The 19,502-nt window shown below is 39.8% G+C and overlaps 2 protein-coding genes and 1 long non-coding RNA gene across 3 annotated transcripts; 1 reads left to right on the top strand and 2 right to left on the bottom strand.

The window, feature by feature from the left end:
• Nucleotides 1–227: 227 nt before the first annotated feature.
• Nucleotides 228–3,696, bottom strand: LOC126621288 (receptor protein kinase CLAVATA1-like). Its single transcript, XM_050289711.1, has 2 exons — nucleotides 1,095–3,696; nucleotides 228–744 (listed from the first exon to the last, which is right to left on the bottom strand). The coding sequence occupies exons 1-2, from the start codon at nucleotides 3,685–3,687 to the stop codon at nucleotides 428–430; spliced, it is 2,910 nt and encodes a 969-aa protein (XP_050145668.1). The 5' UTR covers nucleotides 3,688–3,696; the 3' UTR covers nucleotides 228–427.
• A 10,954-nt stretch (nucleotides 3,697–14,650) lies between these two features.
• Nucleotides 14,651–15,894, bottom strand: LOC126621316 (probable protein phosphatase 2C 27). The gene is made up of 2 exons (XM_050289748.1): nucleotides 15,547–15,894; nucleotides 14,651–15,419 (listed from the first exon to the last, which is right to left on the bottom strand). Exon 2 carries the CDS (start codon nucleotides 15,413–15,415, stop codon nucleotides 14,861–14,863), a length of 555 nt encoding a protein of 184 aa, XP_050145705.1. The 5' UTR covers nucleotides 15,416–15,419; nucleotides 15,547–15,894; the 3' UTR covers nucleotides 14,651–14,860.
• A 644-nt stretch (nucleotides 15,895–16,538) lies between these two features.
• Nucleotides 16,539–17,628, top strand: LOC126621322 (uncharacterized). The gene is made up of 2 exons (XR_007622883.1): nucleotides 16,539–17,030; nucleotides 17,094–17,628. It is a non-coding gene; the product is annotated as an uncharacterized LOC126621322 (long non-coding RNA).
• The last annotated feature ends 1,874 nt before the right edge of the window (nucleotides 17,629–19,502 follow it).

Below are 19,502 nucleotides of genomic sequence, written 5' to 3' on the forward strand. Positions count from 1 at the left end.
ACTCAAATCTATTTTTACTCCAACAAGTTTTGGTAAAATGCCTATGGTACGTAATTATATTTACACTACAAGGAAAAAAAGCCTTTTAGGACTAGGGTTTTCATCACAAATGTATTGAGACAAGAACCAACATGTGCTTTTTTTTTTTTGATGTCAAAAAAAAAACATGTGCTTTTTTTAAGGTGAACTAACATATGTTTCGTTTCATACAAAAGGTCTTAGTATTATTCGTAGTAATACCATTTATTCATATATTGTACCTTAATTTGTAAAGTTTTAGCGTCATTTTACACATTCTTCAACAATACCAGTTTAGACAATTCAAATATATGAGCATTATTCTGCTACACTACAACTCGCTCAAAAATTATAGTTCTATAGATCCCAAAAACATATCTAAATTAAGGTTGACTATGCTTGAAGAAGACTATGTAGGAGGATTACTGATCAGGCAAACGACTTCCCTCATCGTAGGTCTTGCAGAGCTGTCATTGTCGACACAAAGCATTGCCAGTTTGAACAAGTGTACGACAGCCGCCAAGGGGTATCCGGCGAGATTTGGATCCACCACTGCTAGTACCGATGATGAACTGGACAACGACTTGGTAGTTTTCCTCACCCAACCCACTAGGTTTATATCTTCAAAGTCCATCACTGCTTTCCTCCCTGTTATTAGCTCCAGCAGAACCACACCAAAACTGTACACGTCTATTTTCTCATCCACTTTTAGTGTATAACCGTACTCTGTAAGTTTGCACCATCATAACAAAAAAAATATTATTGTTAATGGAAGGGTCTAGCCAGATAGATGCTGGACTAACAAGAAACTTGATTATATTTGCCATGTTTTGGTATGGGACTTCTGATAACCATTTCATTTACATTTTTTTTTTAGTTTTTATTTTTTAATTTGAAAATTAAAAACAGGTACCAAAAAGATCCTTAGTTAATTAATCGAAGCCTAAAAATTAGTTGTCAAACAGATCCTTAGTTGTCTAACTATAATGAAAGAAAAAAACTAAAAACCCTAAAAATTAAAATAGTTGTCAAACAGATCCTTGGTTAATTGATCGAAGATGAGATAGAATACGGACCTGGGGCGATGTAACCGAAGGAACCAGCAAATGAAGACATGCAATCAGCTGCTACTCCATGAAAGTACTTAGCGAGCCCAAAATCAGCAACATGAGCCTCAAAGTTTGAATCCAACAAGATGTTATGGGACTTAACATCTCTGTGTATAATCAGGGGTGAACAGTCATGGTGCAGATAACACAATCCCTTTGCAGCCTCCACTGCAATTTTATACCTCCTCTCCCACTGCAACTCCCCTCCATTTTCTCCATGCAATATTTTTCCCAAGCTACCATTAGGCATGTACTCGTACAACAACAAACTTGAGTCCTTATTGTTCGACATGTATCCCAAAAGCCTCACTATGTTTCGGTGTTTGATTCGCCCCAGCGTTTTAATCTCCGCTGCAAATCCATGATCCCTTTGCCCTCTATTACTTGATGATCCTACTAGCTGTTTGATTGCTATGTCGAGGCCGCTTGGCATGGTTCCCCGGTAGACAATCCCAGCACCGCCTTTGCCTATTATGTTCTCTTGCTTTAAGCACTGTAGCAAGTGCTCGACTTTGAGGTCGAGTTGCTGGAACAATGTGAGCCTCCAACCACTGGATTTTTTAATATTTCTTCCTGTACAAACCTTTATCAGTAGGAATACCAGAAGTAGGATAAGTAGGGAACCGAGAACCGCAGGTAGTCCAACGATGATCATAAGACCGAGCCTGGAGGAACCAAACACATTGTGGTCTTGAGATTTCTTGTTAATGAAGGAACACGGGCGTGAGACGTTGGTACAGAGATAGGGGTTCCCACGAAACGATGCGATGAGAAAATAATCACTGGTTGGGATTCTACCGGTGAAATTGTTATAAGAGAGATCCAAAGTTGTAAGGGTTTCCATGGCGGGTATTCCGTCAGGTATTTGGCCAGTGAGTTGGTTCCGAGACATATTCAGAAGATAAACTAGTTTCAGCTTCTCTATCCCTCTTGGGATTTCGCCGACCAAATTGTTTCGACTCAAATCAAGGGACTCTAGAGACGAACAACTAGAAACAGAAGCTGGAATTTCGCCACCGAGCTTGTTGACGCTGAAGTTGATCCTTGATAACACTATCAAGTTAAAGATTTCCTCTGGTATTTTCCCAGAAAATCGGTTCATCTCCAGCGAGAGAGTTTGTAAGTTGTTGAGGTTTCCAATTGCGGGTGGGATCCTCCCCGAAATCTGATTCCCAGAAAGCGAGAGGATTGCGAGTGTGCCCGCTGTCATTTGTGTTGGAAGTTGACCGGACAGGCAGTTATCATTCATCTCAATCATTCCCAAGCTCGGCAAGTTAAAGATCCCAACAGGAATAGTCCCGCTGATTCTGTTTTTCATCATTCGGATTTTGACAAGAGACTTGCATTGGCCGAGCTCCAACGGAATGGGCCCAAAGAAGTTGTTATCCGTCAGAATCAGCGTCCTCAGCCTACCGCCTAAGCACAGATTCCGAGGAATCAACCCGGTCAGGTGGTTGTTGCTGACATCCAAATCCGTAAGCCTGCCGTTCTGGCCAAGACTTTCGGGTAGTTCGTATGTAAAGTTGTTCTCCCACAGCTGAAGAACCTCCAGATGAGGAAGATCGCCGATGAACTTGGGTATGGGACCGTAAAGGTCGTTCCTGTACAGATTTATTAACCTAATGCTCTTCAGCTCTGAGAAACTTTCGGGTATTTTTCCAGTGAGTTCGTTTAAGGAGAGATCCAAGTTCACGAGGCTCGCCATGCTCGAAAGCTCCGGTGGTATAAAACCACTGAGCCGATTTACTTGTAAAAACAACAAGTGCAAATTCTTCAAAAGGCTCAGACTCGTGGGAATCTTGCCAATGAGGTTACAGCTGCTCATGTCGAGCACTTTCAGCAACGGCAGCGATCCAAACTCCGGTGGAATCCCGCCATCATAATTGTTATAGTACCCTAGGTACAATTCCTTGAGGTTCTTTATCTGTGCCAAGCTGGCGGGGAGCTTTCCGCTGAGCAAATTTCCGTTGAGGCCTAAGTACTCCAAGCTCCGGATATTAGAATAACTTTCGGGAATGTTTCCAGTGAAGTAGTTGCCTCCCAGATGAAGATGTTTGAGCTTTTTACAGCCGGCGGCGAGCTCCAGCGGCAGCTGTCCCGTGAAGTCGTTATTGTAGGCGTCAAGGACCTCAAGCTCCGTCATCCCGAGCGTGATTTCTCCGGGGAACATGCCGCTGAAGATGTTGTTTGAGATGTTCAAATGCTTTAACGCCGTCAGGTTGGCCATCTCCGTGGGAAGCCTCCCCGAGAGGTTGTATTTGGCGAGGCTGAGGTTCACGAGATTGTTTAGAAGCCCGATCTCTGCTGGAATCGAGCCTCGATCCCGCACGGGCGGCATATTTGAGACGTTAAGAGCAACCACTCGTGATCGCTGGTCGCATGAAACTCCAGAAAAGGAGCAGTAGTGCTGGGCGGAGGGCTCCCACCCGGTAATATTCATGGCCTTCTTGAGCTTCAGTAGCGCGTCGAGGTCGTCGGCGCACGGCGATGATGGGAACAAAAGGAATACGATGAAGGAAATGTAGGCGGATATTAGCATCTTAAATTTTTTATTTTCCATCGGTGATCACTGATCAGTGGCCACTAGCTAGTTCTTTCTTCTTGATCGTGAATTCGTGATTAGTTCATAATTTATGTTAATTACATGATTTGTTTTATATAATATAGTAGTACTACGTTGACTGGAAAGGTCGTAAGTGGGTGGGTAGGAGTAGGACAAAAGGATTATTTTTAGAATGTTCAGTGTTTCTGCCACTAATTTTAATTTTGAGATTTTTGAGCTTTAATCCTCCAAGAAGATTAAAATTCAATAAAAACCTGATGTTAGATTGAATATTGATTTTAGTCCCTTAACGTGTACTTAATTCAAATTTATATTATATTTTTGTTTTTATATTTAATAGATAACTTATTTAATGTTATTAAATTAAAATTAAAATTTATTATTGTACACATTTTAATTCATTAATTTTATTTAACTTTCCCTAAATAGTGTACCTAAACGTCTTTATCATAATATATTTTACTAAATTAGTGTACCAAAATACCCGTACCTAAATATATTATAGTGAATCAGTGACACATAAGAAAATATGTAAAAACAGAAGTGTACCAAAAATTCCATACTTAACTATATGATACTAAACTAGTGTACCGAAATGTTAGTACCTAAATATATTATATTAAACTAGTGTACCAAAATATCCGTACCTAAACATATTATACTAACCCATTGTACCGAAATGTTCGTACCTAAATATATTGTAATAAATTAGTGGTAAATAAGAAAATATGTTGTTGATGCACAAAACCGGAGATCTTGGAACAACGTAAATCCGACCGTGAATCTGCAAGAAAGTAAATAACACAAGATGTATCGTGGTTCACCCCAATGTTTGGGCTACGTTCACACTGATTATTGTATTTCTCTGATAGGATTGTGAGGGAGAGAGCTTTGCTCTAAATATGAGAGGGGATCTCAGGCCTAAGAAATTGGCCTCTCCTATTGTGAGGGTGAGGAGTCCCTTTTATAGAATAAGGGCTCTTCACTTATTACACATTTGCCTCTTCCTTTATTACATAATTACATTTAGTCCCCCGAGTATTTATACGAGATCTAAATACGGAGGCCCTAAGTATGGTATAAACAGTAGTCCCCCAAGTCTTCAGTCAAGAGAGTCTTTTGGCTGGAGACTTGAAATTCAATCCATGTGTGGGCCGCAGTAACTAGATGTCGTCTAGAACTGATACACGATATGAGGCGATGCCCAATCTGAAATGATGCTCAACTAGAAGTAGCACATGTTGCGAGGCTGCTCGGCTTGTGGCTTATGTTGCCTTGGTTGGCTCGGCTTGTGGCGCTTGAAGGTGAGGGAGTCCCTTTTATAGAATAAGGGCTCACTCCTCAATACATAAATGATGGGCTAGAGTTAATGCTCGCGGCAATGCTCTCTAATGATGGTGAGGGAGTCCCTTTTATAGAATAAGGGCTCGCTCCTCAATACATAAGTGATGGGTTAGAGTTGATGCTCAAGCGAGGCGGTTGCTCAGCTGGCGGCGATGCTCTCTAATGAAGGTGAGGGAGTCCCTTTTATAAAATAAGGGATCGCTCCTCAGTACATGAATAATGGGTGCTCTCTAATGAAAGTGATGGAGTCCTTTTTATAAAATAAGGGTTCGCTCTTCAATACATAAATAATGGGCTAAGTCCCCCAAGTATTTTTTTATGAGGCCCAATATATGGTACATAGTGTAGTCCTCCAAGTCTTTAGTCAATAGAGTCTGTTGGCTGGAGACTTCAAATTGAATCCATGTATGGGCCGAAGTGGCGGTTGTTCGGAGGCGGTATTTGTATACCCTGCACTGAAGCTTTGTAAGTGAAGCTTTGAAGCTAGAGCTTTGTAAATGAAGTTTTTTAAGCTGGAGCTTTTGTAAATGAAGCTTTTGAAGGTAGAGCTCTGTAAATGAAGCTTTTGAAGTTGATTGACATGAGTAATGCTCATGAATGTTTATGTTGATTGACATGAGTGATGCTCATGAATATTGACATGAGTGATGCTCATGAATGTTTATGTATGATTGACATGAGTGATGCTCATGTATAATTTTGGAGTATTGGGCGTACTTTTGATCACCTGGTTGGTGATAATAGCGGCAGGGTGTTGAATAATTTTTGGAGTACCAGGTGATAATAGCGGCAAGATGTCGAATAATTTTTTGGATTACTGGGCGTACTTTTGATCACCTAATTGGTGCTATTTTGGGCTTATGGGCCTTCGCCCTCCACACAACATTCCAGCCCATTTATTTTGGGCCATTTTTTTTATATTATTATTACCCTCTGATGTGGTTTATACAGATGTCTCTGAAAGATAAGAAAAATAAATTATATCATTAAAAAATAAATTCGACCCTCTGCTCAAAGTGTCACGCCCATAATGCCATAATCACCGCAATTATGTCTGCTTCTCTTTATCCTCTTTTGTTTTCTGCTTTTGCTTTTACTTTTTCTTTTCCACTGTACCTCATCTGTCTCTGCGTTGCTGTCATGCATGTCCCCTCAATTAATCATTAATACCTTCTTGTTGTGCTAGGATAGCACCAAAAACCTTATGAAACCAACTCAAGCTAACCCACAGGAAATTAATCAAATGAAATGCAAGAACAAAATATTAAAGACACCAAGATTTTAACGAGGTTCCTCAACAGTCAGTGTAACTGGAGTACGTCCTCGGAGCAGTAGGAGCTCACCCAATAATCCACTATCAACCAAATGGGAGTTTACAAAGTGTTGGCAATCTCACAACCCAAAAGCCCAATACACCCAATAGCTCTCACACACCAAAGAAACAAATAGAGAAAGAAATATAATGAATAATTTCTTCTCTATACATATAGCTCAAAGCTATTACAACAACAATTACTTTGGTGGATGATTACTAACCAATTGAAGCAGCAACTTGTTCTTCTTTTTGGGCTCTCTGCAAGACTGTAACTCTCTGAATTTTTCTCTCTATTTTTCTCCTCTAAAACAAAAGGGCAGCAGCTCTCTTCTCTCTCTCTCTCTACCACACAACCGAATGGAAGAAAGCAACCAAACCCTCCATTATTAAAGAGCCAAAACTCACGGGTGGTAGACAAAAAAGAAAACAACCCATATTTTCTTCCCCAAAACAAGGAAATATGTTGTCCACTTTTGGTTTGTTTATTCTAAAGTATATGGCCACTTGGCCACATAATCCAACAATCTCCACCTTGGCCAAGTTCCGAAAACGCCATGATAAGCCAACCAACACAACCAACAAAAAAAAACACTCCCAATCACTAGCAAGAGAACAACTAATGCCGAGCCAAATGCTCCAAAACTCCTACTGCTCAACGCCTTCTTTATATAGGCATAATGTGAGCCAAGTTCAAACAGTGAACAAACTTGGCTACACCAACAACCTTAGTCAACATATCAGCAGGGTTGTCTTTAGTTGAAATTTTCTGGAGAATGATTTCCCCTTCACCAACAATTTCACGAACAAAGTGATAACGCATATCTATGTGCTTGGTCCTCGCATGATGAACCTGATACTTAGCCAAATAAATGGCACTCTGACTATCACAATGTACCTCCACCTGCTTCTGATCAACCCCCAAATCTCTAATCAGCCCATGTATCCAAATGGCCTCCTTTATAGCTTCAGCAACTGCCATATATTCAGCCTCTGTAGTAGACAAGGCAACAGACGACTGCAAAATGGACCTCCAACAAACTGGTCCTTTAGCCATAGTAAACACATAGCCTGTAGTAGATTTCCTTCCATCCATATCACCTGCATAATCTGAATCAACATAACCAACTGCAAAATGACCAATACCAGAGTCATCCCTCTTAAAGCATAAACCAACATCTCGAGTACCATGGAGATATCTCAATATCCACTTAGCTGCTTGCCAATGCTCTTTACCTGGATTATGCATATATCGACTCACCATGCCAACTGCATGAGCAATATCCGGTCTAGAGCATACCATTGCATACATCAAACTACCAACCAAATTTGCATATGGTATATTTTTCATTTGCAGCTTCTCTTTATCAGTTTTAGGACACTGTAGAGAACTCAATTTAAAATGAGGAGCCAAAGGGGTACTAACCGGTTTGGTTGAATCATGAACTCCAAACTTCCGGATCAACTTCTCAAGGTATTGTCTTTGATTCAAACTGACCAAACCCTTCTCTCTATTTCTAGTGATCTCCATGCCAAGGATCTTCTTCGCTTCACCAAGATCCTTCATCTCGAACTCGTTCTTCATTTGTTTCTTCAATTTCTCAATCTCTTCAACATTCTTTGAGGCAATCAACATATCATCAACATATATCAATAAATAAATGAAAGACCCATCTTGCAACTTCTTGAAGTACACACAATGATCATATTGACTTCTAGAATAATTTTGGCCTCTCATAAATTTATCAAACCTCAAATACCATTGCCTTGGAGATTGCTTCAAGCCATAAAGTGATTTCTTCAATTTGCAAAACAAATTTTCCTTCCCTTTCACTATATACCCATCCGGTTGACACATATAGATCTCTTCATTCAAATCACCATGTAGGAAAGCCGTCTTCACATCAAGTTGCACAAGCTCAAGATCATATTGTGCAACAAGAGCTAACATAATACGAATTGAGGAGTGCTTCACAACCGGAGAAAAGATTTCATTGTAGTCAATGCCCTCCTTTTGTGCATACCCTTTAGCAACTAATCTTGCTTTAAATCTCACATTGCTTTTCTCATCAGCATCTTCCTTCTTGGCATACACCCATTTGCAACCGATAGCTTTCTTGCCCTTAGGCAATTTAGCTAACTCCCACGTCTTGTTCTTCAAGAGAGAATTCATCTCATCACCCATGGCATTGCACCACCTCTTCTTCTCCTCACTCTCAATGGCTTCCTCGAAATTAGATGGAATATCATCAGTGATAATAGGAAGAGCAAAAGAAACATAGTCACTATACCGAGCTGGCTTAGTAATTTGTCTCTTTCCTCTGTTTTTGGCAATAGACTCTTGATGTGAAACTTGCTCTTCAACTTGAATAGAATCTTCAAGTTCAACTTCTTCAACATCCTCATGGTCTCCCACTTCTTCACTTGTAGTGGCTTCGACATCAGCGGAAATAGGATTTGAAGTACCAGAGGCAACTTTCTCAAGCTCCACCTGTTGGACATCTTTCACATTTTTCTCAGAGTCTTTGAACATACTTTCTTCATCAAATGTCACATCTCTGCTGATTACAAGTTTTTTCATCTCTGGGCACCACAACCTGTAACCTTTGACACCACTACTAAAACCAAGAAAGATAGCCTTTTTGGCTCTAGGATCAAGTTTATTTTCAGTCACATGAAAATAAGCAGGTGAACCAAAAATACGGATATAGTCATAATCAGAAGAAGATTTTCCAGTCCATACCTCCATTGGTGTCTTACCCTGAATAGCAGTTGAGGGTAACCGGTTGATGATGTGACATGCATAATTAACTGCTTCTGCCCAAAATGACTTGCTCAAACCCGACTGAGACAACATACATCTAACCTTCTCAAGCAAGGTTCGATTCAATCTTTCTGCAACTCCATTTTGTTGTGGAGTTCCCCGAACACTGAAATGTCTCACAATTCCTTCTTCTTTGCAAACTTTAAAGAAAGGATCGGATGTGTATTCACCACCATTATCCGATCTCAAAATCTTAATCTTTCTCCCAGTCTGGTTCTCAACCATTTTCTTCCAACCCAAGAAAATGCTTAACACCTCACTCTTGTGCTTCATAGTGTAGACCCAAGACCTTCTTGAATAATCATCAACAAAGGTCACGAACCAATGTCTACCACTCAAAGAGGGAGTCTTTGTAGGACCCCAAACATCCGAATGCACATAATCAAGAATGCCCTTCGTCTGATGTACAGCAGTACCAAACTTCACTCTAGTTTGCTTTCCCAAGACACAATGCTCGCAGAAATCAAGTTTACAAGTTGTGGCACCTTTTAGAAGACCTTGTTTCACAAGCCCTTGTAAAGCTTTTTCACCGGCATGGCCTAATCTCATATGCCACAGTCTAGTAGTATCAGAATCGGATGTGCCCATATTTTCTGAGACTACAGATGCTTCACCTGTCACAGTGCTTCCTTGCAATAGATACAAATGGCCACATCGAGGAGCTTTCATCACAACAAGTGCACCATAAGTAACTTTCAATGTCTGTCCATCTGAATGAAACCTGAAGCCCTTGGATTCCAAAGTACCCAAAGAAATAAGATTTTTCTTCAAATTCGGTACATACCGAACACCTGTCAACTCTTTAACCATGCCATCATGCAACTTCAAACGAACTGTACCAATCCCTTTTGTTGTGCAAGGATTGTCATCTCCCATGAACACAACACCACCATCAAACTCTTTCAAGCTTGAAAACCAATCCTTGTGAGGAGTCATATGATGAGTACAACCCGTATCCAGCACCCACTTAGTAGCACAATCAAATGATGAGGAAGTGGTTAAAGCAAAATCAGAAAAATCTGTTTCAACCTCAGCAACATTAGCTTCAGAACTTTCTTTGCCTTTGGTCTTCAACCTAGGACAATCTTTCTTCCAATGGCCCTTATTATGACAAAAGGCACATTCATCCATTTCCAAAGTTTTTCTACCTTTAGAGTTTCCTCTAGGTCGAGACTGTGATTTTTTCCTGCTAGAAGATGATCTCCTCTCCGATGATCTACCTCTAACAAATAAAGCTTCAGAGGTACTATCATGATTTTTATCTCTATGCCTCATTTCATAATTCATCAAGGCATTTGACACATCTTCAAATTTCACAGTTTCTTTACCATGCATAATAGTGGTAACAAAATGCTCATAAGAGTCCGGCAAGGAATTCAACAATATTAAGGCCTTATCTTCATCCTTAATATCCTCATCTAAATTTAACAAGTCGGCACTCAACTTATTAAAAGCATCAAGGTGTCTAATCATTTTTGTACCTTCTTTGTATTGGAAGCGGTAGAGCTTTTTCTTCAAGTGTAGCCGGTTCTCTGCACTCTTCGTCATATACTTGTCTTCCAATTTTTGCCACAACACACTTGCTATCGTCTCCCGCATCACAAAATACTTCTGAGTTTTTGCAAGGCATAACCGAATTGAAGAGCAAGCCCACAAATTTAATTTTTCCCATTCCGGCTTCGACATAGTTTCCAGTTTCTCTCCCAACGCGGCAAGTAGATCTTGTTGAGCCAACACATCTTTGACCTCACATTGCCACATCCCGAAGTTGTTTGTGCCATCAAACTTTTCCACTTCGAACTTTGCATTTTGCACCGTCGTTCTTGCAAACCCGGAGCTGCTTCCAAAAGGATTTTCATCTTGCCCGTCTGACATCTTTGGCAACTAGACAGTACCCAAGAGCAACCAGTGCTCTGATACCAATTGTTGTGCTAGGATAGCACCAAAAACCTTATGAAACCAACTCAAGCTAACCCACAGGAAATTAATCAAATGAAATGCAAGAACAAAATATTAAAGACACCAAGATTTTAACGAGGTTCCTCAACAGTCAGTGTAACTGGAGTACGTCCTCGGAGCAGTAGGAGCTCACCCAATAATCCACTATCAACCAAATGGGAGTTTACAAAGTGTTGGCAATCTCACAACCCAAAAGCCCAATACACCCAATAGCTCTCACACACCAAAGAAACAAATAGAGAAAGAAATATAATGAATAATTTCTTCTCTATACATATAGCTCAAAGCTATTACAACAACAATTACTTTGGTGGATGATTACTAACCAATTGAAGCAGCAAATTGTTCTTCTTTTTGGGCTCTCTGCAAGACTGTAACTCTCTGAATTTTTCTCTCTATTTTTCTCCTCTAAAACAAAAGGGCAGCAGCTCTCTTCTCTCTCTCTCTCTACCACACAACCGAATGGAAGAAAGCAACCAAACCCTCCATTATTAAGGAGCCAAAACTCACGGGTGGTAGACAAAAAAGAAAACAACCCATATTTTCTTCCCCAAAACAAGGAAATATGTTGTCCACTTTTGGTTTGTTTATTCTAAAGTATATGGCCACATAATCCAACACTCTTTGCAATTTGTCCCCTACCACTTGCGTCCTACTCAGTCAAATTCCAATCTCTCAGATTTTATTCTCCTCTCCTTTTGCTTTCTCAGAAATCAGAAGATGATTTCACATGGCTACCACCCTGCAAAGAAGATGCAGGGGATGGGTCACTGAGCTTTCTGAACTATTGCTTGCCCTGCCTCACATGGTGAAACTGAGTGGAGCTTTGGTTCGAGCAGAGCCCGGGGCCTGAGTGTCGGGGAGGGCTCCGTCCTCAGGAATTGCATACTTAGTCCTAGGTGGTGCCATTGCTCAGGATAAGACCAAACCAATCTCCAGTAAAAAGGTCGCATTTTACTGCTGCAGCTTTGATAAATCACAAGATCATTAAGAGCACTCAAAGCAACACCGCCGATAGTGGTAATCAGAATAAAAGACACCGTTTTTCGACCAAAAGACGACATGCTCTTCCCTTCATCCACCGTCTTCACCGCTGAACTGTGCCAAACCCATCTTATTAGCCACATCACACTCCATCAAATTCAGCCTGGAAAAGTGTGGTGCTGAGGAGCTCCTGTTGAACAACGAGACCATCCTCCTTGCCAGCATTTTCTCTGTTCCGCTCGCTTGCTCTGAGTCTGTTCTCAGCCCCGTGATCAACGCCACCGGCTCCGGCGTATTGAAGATCGCTGATCCGGCCGTCGATTGCATCCAGAAGTTAATCGCCCATGGATATTTGTGCGGCGAGGCTGGCGCATCTAGGGACGCCGCGGAAGCGAAGTTGCTCATGAAATTGATCGAGTCTGTGTGCAAATGCCATGATTTGGGGGACGATCAGATGGAGCTGCTAACTTGTTCTCTCTATAAAATCGCAGGACAATCGAAGCGATTTAAAAAGAAAGAAGATATGGAGAAAGTTGGCATATAGACACGCAGAGAGAGAAAGGGCGAGTGAGTGATGATTGAGTCGAGCGGTGGGTCGGGGATTGTGCAGTGATTGTTTTCTTTCTGGGTTTTGTCAAATTGTTTTCTTTCGAGACTCTCTGGATGTGGTAGAGGTCATAATTGTCGGCGGGAATCTCTTGTTGGACTGGAGCCGGTTCAGCCACTTCGAACCAGAATTGGTGGTCGGCACCGAACAAAGCATTGCTGAGGTGGACGGATCTGATTGGCCAGGTGGATACAGCTCAATGGGCTTCGACGTCGAAAATTGCAGGTGGAGATGGAGAGAAATTAGGTTTTCTCAAAATTGACTGGTTGGGTGCTTTTGGTTTTTTGGGTTTCTGCAGGTTCACGACGGAGGTGAAAAAAATGAAACAGAATCGATATAGCTTTTCGTGTCGTTTCCCACAGACGGCACCAAATGTTGATGCACAAAACTGAAGGTCTTGGAACAACGTAAATCCGACCGTGAATCTGCAAGAAAGTAAATAACACAAGATGTATCGTGGTTCACCCCAATTTTTGGGCTACGTCCACACTGATTATTGTATTTCTCTGAGATGATTGTGAGGGAGAGAGCTTTGCTTTGAATATGAGAGGGGATCTCAGGCCTAAGAAATTGGCCTCTCCTATTGTGAGGGTGAGGAGTCCCTTTTATAGAATAAGGGCTCCTCACTTATTACATATTTGCCCTTTCCTTTATTACATAATTACATTTGAGTCCCATGAGTATTTATACGAGATCTAAATACGGAGGCCCTAAGTATGGTATAAACATATGCAAAAACATAAGTGTACTGAAAAATCTCTACGAAAATATTTTCTTATATAAGATGCTTACCATAATGAGAATTTACATGTTAGAAGAAAGAGGAAATTGGAGCATTGATCAGTATTGGCCGATTTATGATCGAACTTTAAGGGCTGCTAAAATAAAACATTCAAGTTTGTTTAGATAAACATCGTACAAAGCGAGCAATTATTTGGCCAATTTAGTTGATTTTCGTCGTATGTCAAATTATGTTGTATACATGTCAACGTACGTCAAAGTAGTCCATGGAGTGTTGTCGGGAGCTCATATCGAGTATTGTTGAGATTCATTGTCAAGTTTTATCAAGATGCGCTGAGCGTACATTATATTAAATATTAATGAACACAAAAAAGTCTCACACCAGACATTCAAAGAGTCCTTAAAAGGACTTTCATAAGCGTGCTTCCAACTTTCGGTGAGTCCCAGGACCACGTATTGATATCACATGAATCTATGCATAAAAATCCATTGGTACGTGCCTATCCTTTGTCGCAAGGATGATTTTAGGAAGGATCGGATGAAAACCAAGTTTTCAATTTTCGCTCCCAAATTTCAGAATAAGGTCGGATAGGAACACGTGTTCTCGGCTTTTTTTATTACATGTAATTTATTTGGTGGCATACTAGTATGATTATCCATTTTGATATATAAAAGTATGTTTAATATAAAAACAATGAACAAACCATATCTAAAACTAACACTAAAATACAAAAGTTGACAATAAAATACATAATTTGAGTACATAACTATAAGAAATCAGAATATTTCGGAAGTTTATTTATTTATTTATTATTATTATTTTCAATATAAGTTTGGAACGCTAGAAAATTTCAGGTTAGAAATTCGGAGTTACCTAAATTGCTAAATTCATTCTGATTTTCCGAAAATATTCGGATTCAGAAATTTTATTATCAGAAATCGAAAACCCATTACAAATTGCACCCCTACTTTGTCGGGTGAATGAGGCCTTTATGAAAGCTTATCTTAGTCTCCTTCCCGAGTCTGCATCTTTTGCGTTCAAGTTATTATAAATGAATACAGGAGAGCTCCGCTGACATCCCCGCAAGCAATTGTTTTGAATCTCAGCAGACGAACGGAGTCGAAATTGGTCGTTTGATGATGCATTTGTTTTTCATTTAGAGATGTGAGAGATGCCAAGAAATCGAAGGAAAAAGAAAGAAGCTGATTTATTCACTATATTAGTATGTACAACAAATTTCAATCAAAAGCCAACAGAATTAATTCGATCCCAAGACAGATCAAAACAAGCAAAGATTGGCTGATTGATGGCATTACGAATAAATAAATAAATAAAAGAGAAAAAAGAAACCTGATCATTCAATATCATCCACAAACTGTGATTGATCATCAAATCTGATCATGATTTACTATCTAGTACCTCCTGCAGAAGATTCAGGCCTTCCGCCGATATACTCCTCTTGAATTTTAACTTTGGGATCTCAAGCAACGGGGGTGGATCTGGCGAGAAGCATACCACTACCACCGTCAGGTTATCGCACGTATTGTGCTTGAGTGCCTCCCGAACCAGCTCTCTTGAGCATCTCTCGGGATCATTGTGGATCATTAGTTCTTTCCTTGCCATCGTGACTGCACACTGGCTGCTCATCACATCCCACAACCCATCACAGCCTAGGATTAAGAATTCGTCTTCCTCGCTCAGAATTGTCTCCTCGAGCTCTGGCTCTGCACTCAAGGGACACAAGGAACCTTTGGAGCCTTTCATGTGCCAGTCCCCAAGAGCTCGTGCCACAGATAATTGACCGTTGAGGTAGCCATCATACACCATGCCTCCCAGTTTCTCGATTCTCACTCTTTCGGAGGCACAATTGGGTTTATGGTCTTTGGAAAGCTCAATTGCCCTACCTCTTCTTCCCAGCACAGCTCGGCAATCTCCAGCATTTGCAATTAGCATCGTCCTGAAAAGGAGAAATCATATGTAAATCACAATGATGCCACTTGTAAAGACACAACAGGTAGAAAACTCTGGTCAAATCCTACAAGCCTTCAATACACTCTTCTTACAGAATAACTTGCCAAGTTTACCTGGATACAACTTATATGTTATAGCCGGACATCTATTGCACAATGGAAGCGTTTAAAAAGTGACCCACTTCCTCCAACTAAAACGTTTATTACCATGTTACAACCCTCTATATTGATTCCAGGAGTTGTACAGCCATGAAAGTATTCCTGGATAAAAGCACCATGGATGACAACAGAAAGAAGTGTGGTTGGCAAAGATGAAATTTTACCCCTGGACTTCGCACAATAAGATAGCTCTTAACATAGAAGGATCACAATAGAATTCAAATGTTACATTAACCAAAATTGCTCATTAGCAATTCTTCAAAAATTTGTTTCCAACAACCCAAAAAAAAATTCCGGTATGCTACAAGGAGTCCTTATGAAAACTAATATACAATCATAGACAGAATTGATTATATTTTAATCCGGTATGCTACAAGGAGTCCTTTGTGCAGGAACTTTAATCCGGTATGCTACAAGGAGTCCTTATGCTACAAGAATTATATATAAGTTATATTTTATTTATTAAAATATTATATAAGATAAAATAACTGGTTATATTTTAACTTTGGTTTAAATTTGGGCGGGAATTTTCCCAGTTTGTTTTGCACGGGGAAATGGGTTGGACGAGCTCTTGCAGACTGTGTCAGAGTTGGCGTCGGTTTTAACCGACGCAAACTCTCATTATTTCGACACAAAGATTCCTTATTTCGACGCTACACAAATCTATCAAGCTAACGTCGGTTTTATCCGACGCAACCCTGTCAGTCAAAAATATGTCAGACCATTCAGTCAAAAGCGTGTCAGGCTGCGTGTAGTCAGAACTAGTGTTCATCATATTTCGACGCAAAGTCATTTTTTATCAATTTGTCAGACATTGCGTCGGTTTTGACCAACGTAAGGTTTTCACATTTCAACACAACTTGTAGCTACTGTCGGTATTAACCGACGCTATGTTCATTAGTATTTAAGCCTCGTCTTTCCCAGGACTTATGCGCTTCCATCTCTCTTGTCATATCAGAACTCCATCAGTATTTAACCCAGATGCTGTTATATCAGAACTCTGATTGACTTTTCAATCTTTGTTCCATCAGTATTTAACCCAGATGCTGTTATATCAGAACTCCATCTCTCTTATATTTCTCCTCTGGTTTACTCCCTCTCCTTCTCCTCTGGTTACTTTCCCTTGTCGACTTTTCAATGTTATATCAGAACCCAGATGCTTGGATTATATCAGAACCCAGATGTTCACCGAGACATTGATGGCTTGTCCGGCTGACCGGATCTCCAGAGGGCAAATCTCGCTCGGCACCAACCACCGCAACGGACCCCAAGACCATGCAAATGCTGCTACATATGCACAGATCGAGAACAAGATCCGATTGGCTTCAGTTTTTGTAAAGGAGAAGGAGAGGGAGTAAACCTACAGTGCATGTGTGGAACAAGATCCGATTGCCTATCATCACTCCAACGGCAACCTACAGTGCATGTGTGGAAGTTTGGTAATGTCCTTTACAAATTAAAGGAGGCAAACAATTGTTTTTATTAAATTGATTGTGTTTAAGTACCTGGCACAGGAGCATCTGCACACCACCTTGAAGGAACAACACCCTTCTTCCGAACTTATCGACTGCGAGAATGGACACAAAGGTAGCAACCACGTTAACACCGCCGGTGATGACTGCGGACATTAGGGATGCTTCGTCTCCAAACCCCAAGGTCATGAAAATAACTGGTGCGTAAAACATGATCACATTGATCCCGGTGAGCTGCTAGAAGAATGGAACGAGAATGCAAATGACAAGTTGAGGCCTATATCTCGGCTCTGTGATGTTGGTCCATTGGTTTTCCACTTTTTGGGCAGCGTCAGTAGCATCAAAAAGGTCTTGGAACTCCTCATCAACGTTGTTGGTGCCACGGATTTTTTTCACTAACTTTTGCTATGGATAATTCTAGTGAGGATCAATGTTCTGAGGAACTTCATTTGGAAGAGGAGGTGTTAGAAACTGGTTCTTTTTTTACTTATTATAAATTTCAGTTTTTGTTTAGTGTTTAAACTAATATTATTCTTAAATTGAAATTTTACATTTGTTTCCTGTTTTTTAGTTGTTTTTTTTTGTATTAATAAGGTATATCTCAGCAGAGGTGCGCAGCAACCCTCCTCCTGAAGTGAATCCTATAATTGAAATTTATTATTAGATTATATAATTTTTTTGAGTTATAATTATTTGAGAACGAATACAGAAACAGATTTCGATTTTTTATTTATTATTATTATCAAAGGTGGTGTCGCTTTAAACCGTCACTAGTTTGCATATTTTATTTATTTAATTCTTATCTAACGTCGCTTTAAACCGTCACTTGTTTGCATATTTTATTTATTTAATTGTTATCTAACGTCGCTTTAAACCGTCACTTGTTTGCATTTTTTATTTATTTAATTGTTATCTAACGTCACTTTAAACCGTCACTAGTTTGCATATTTTATTTATTTAATTGTTATCTAACGTCGCTTTAAACCGACGTTGAAATCAGCGTCGCTTCAAACCGACGCTGCTTAGTGGCGGATTAAGCGAACAAACCGACACTGAAGCCCTTTAGTGACGGTAGCAATGGCGTCGCTATTCTAATCCGACATTGCAGTGTTTTATGTCGGATTTTTGCCAAATTGCCGACATAAATCGGGTTTCTTGTCGGTTTTTGGTCCGCCGGTGATAGCCTATATTGTAGTAGTGTAAGGAATTTGAGCTATTATTTTCGGTACTTGTTTAAACCAAAGTCCAAATGATTCGTAAAAGGATGAAAAGTTACAAATAAATAATAGAGCAAGTCACGAGGATCGAATCCGTGGCCGTTTCCATTGTATAACAAGTAAGCAAAACTAGCTCTGCAGGTAGGATATTTTGATAAGAGTTTTTATAGTCGGATAATGTTAGGGAGATCAAAATTTTAAACTCAATGATATATCATTAATAGGAAATAAATACGTTAATCAATAGTGAAGTAATAATCTAGTCATCAACATCCACATAATTTAGTTTGTAAAATTTAGCTTAAAAATTTGAACTCCTTAACATTAGTACGCCAGAGTCGTCCACCAACATGAATGCGGGCCTCCTCGCTCTCACTAAAGCATTCAAAGTAGAGCATTATTGCCATTGAGGATTTGTTTCATCTCTCATTTTCACTCAATTAGTGATATAAAGGTTGATGTTGGATAAAGTTCTAGACCCACCGCACGATATCAACAAGAAAACAGAAAAAAATAAATAAATTAGGCAACAAGAGAATAAAAAATTAAAGAACCCCCAATTTTTAATTTCAAATTAAAGAACTCAGAGAAGGCGGGAGAGAGCCGGAAGTGGACGGCGGAGCTTGTAGAAATCACAACTGATGGTTAGAAATGAATCGTGGGTTTCTTTACTTTTGTTTTTTTTTTTAACAAACGATATTATCTACACTACGGAAAGGGGGTGGACTTAGCCTCACAATGGGCTAGCAATAATGTGGTTCAGATTCTCCTTTGACGAGAATCGAACCTAACCTCTCACTTACAAGTGAAGATGAATACCACTAGATCGTAGTACTAAGTGACTATTTTTTTTTCTCTTGGTTTCTTGGTTTTTGATAGGGGTAAAATTGGATTTTAAAAGAAAAAAAATAATGGGGTGAACTTAGATGAATAGTGGGGTGTAAATAGAAATATAACCTCATTTTAATAGAAACTTATAATTTTTTGGTGCCACTTACTCTTTGGGGTCCAGGCGGTCGTCTTGCTAGCCCTGAATTAAAGTCGGCTCTGATCGTGTTTAAATAGAAAAATTATTTTTCTTTTGGGAAATATACGATCAACACAATTAAGTTAACAGAATTGCTAAAGTTATTCAAGAAAATGTGCTAAAGTTAGTCCAAGTCAATAGGTCAAATCCTATCCCAACATGCGATCTTTAACAAACTTTTAAGAATTCAATTCA

Source organism: Malus sylvestris, chromosome 5, assembly GCF_916048215.2.
Source record: "Malus sylvestris chromosome 5, drMalSylv7.2, whole genome shotgun sequence".
Classification (NCBI taxonomy): domain Eukaryota; kingdom Viridiplantae; phylum Streptophyta; class Magnoliopsida; order Rosales; family Rosaceae; genus Malus; species Malus sylvestris.

Coding starts and splice junctions, on each gene's coding strand:
- LOC126621316 (XM_050289748.1), bottom strand. CDS start 15,415: ATGCTAATTGCAAATGCTGGAGATTGCCGAGCTGTGCTGGGAAGAAGA.
- LOC126621288 (XM_050289711.1), bottom strand. CDS start 3,687: ATGGAAAATAAAAAATTTAAGATGCTAATATCCGCCTACATTTCCTTC. Junction 745..1,094: donor CTTCGGTTACATCGCCCCAG/GTCCGTATTCTA, acceptor GCAAACTTACAG/AGTACGGTTATACACTAAAA.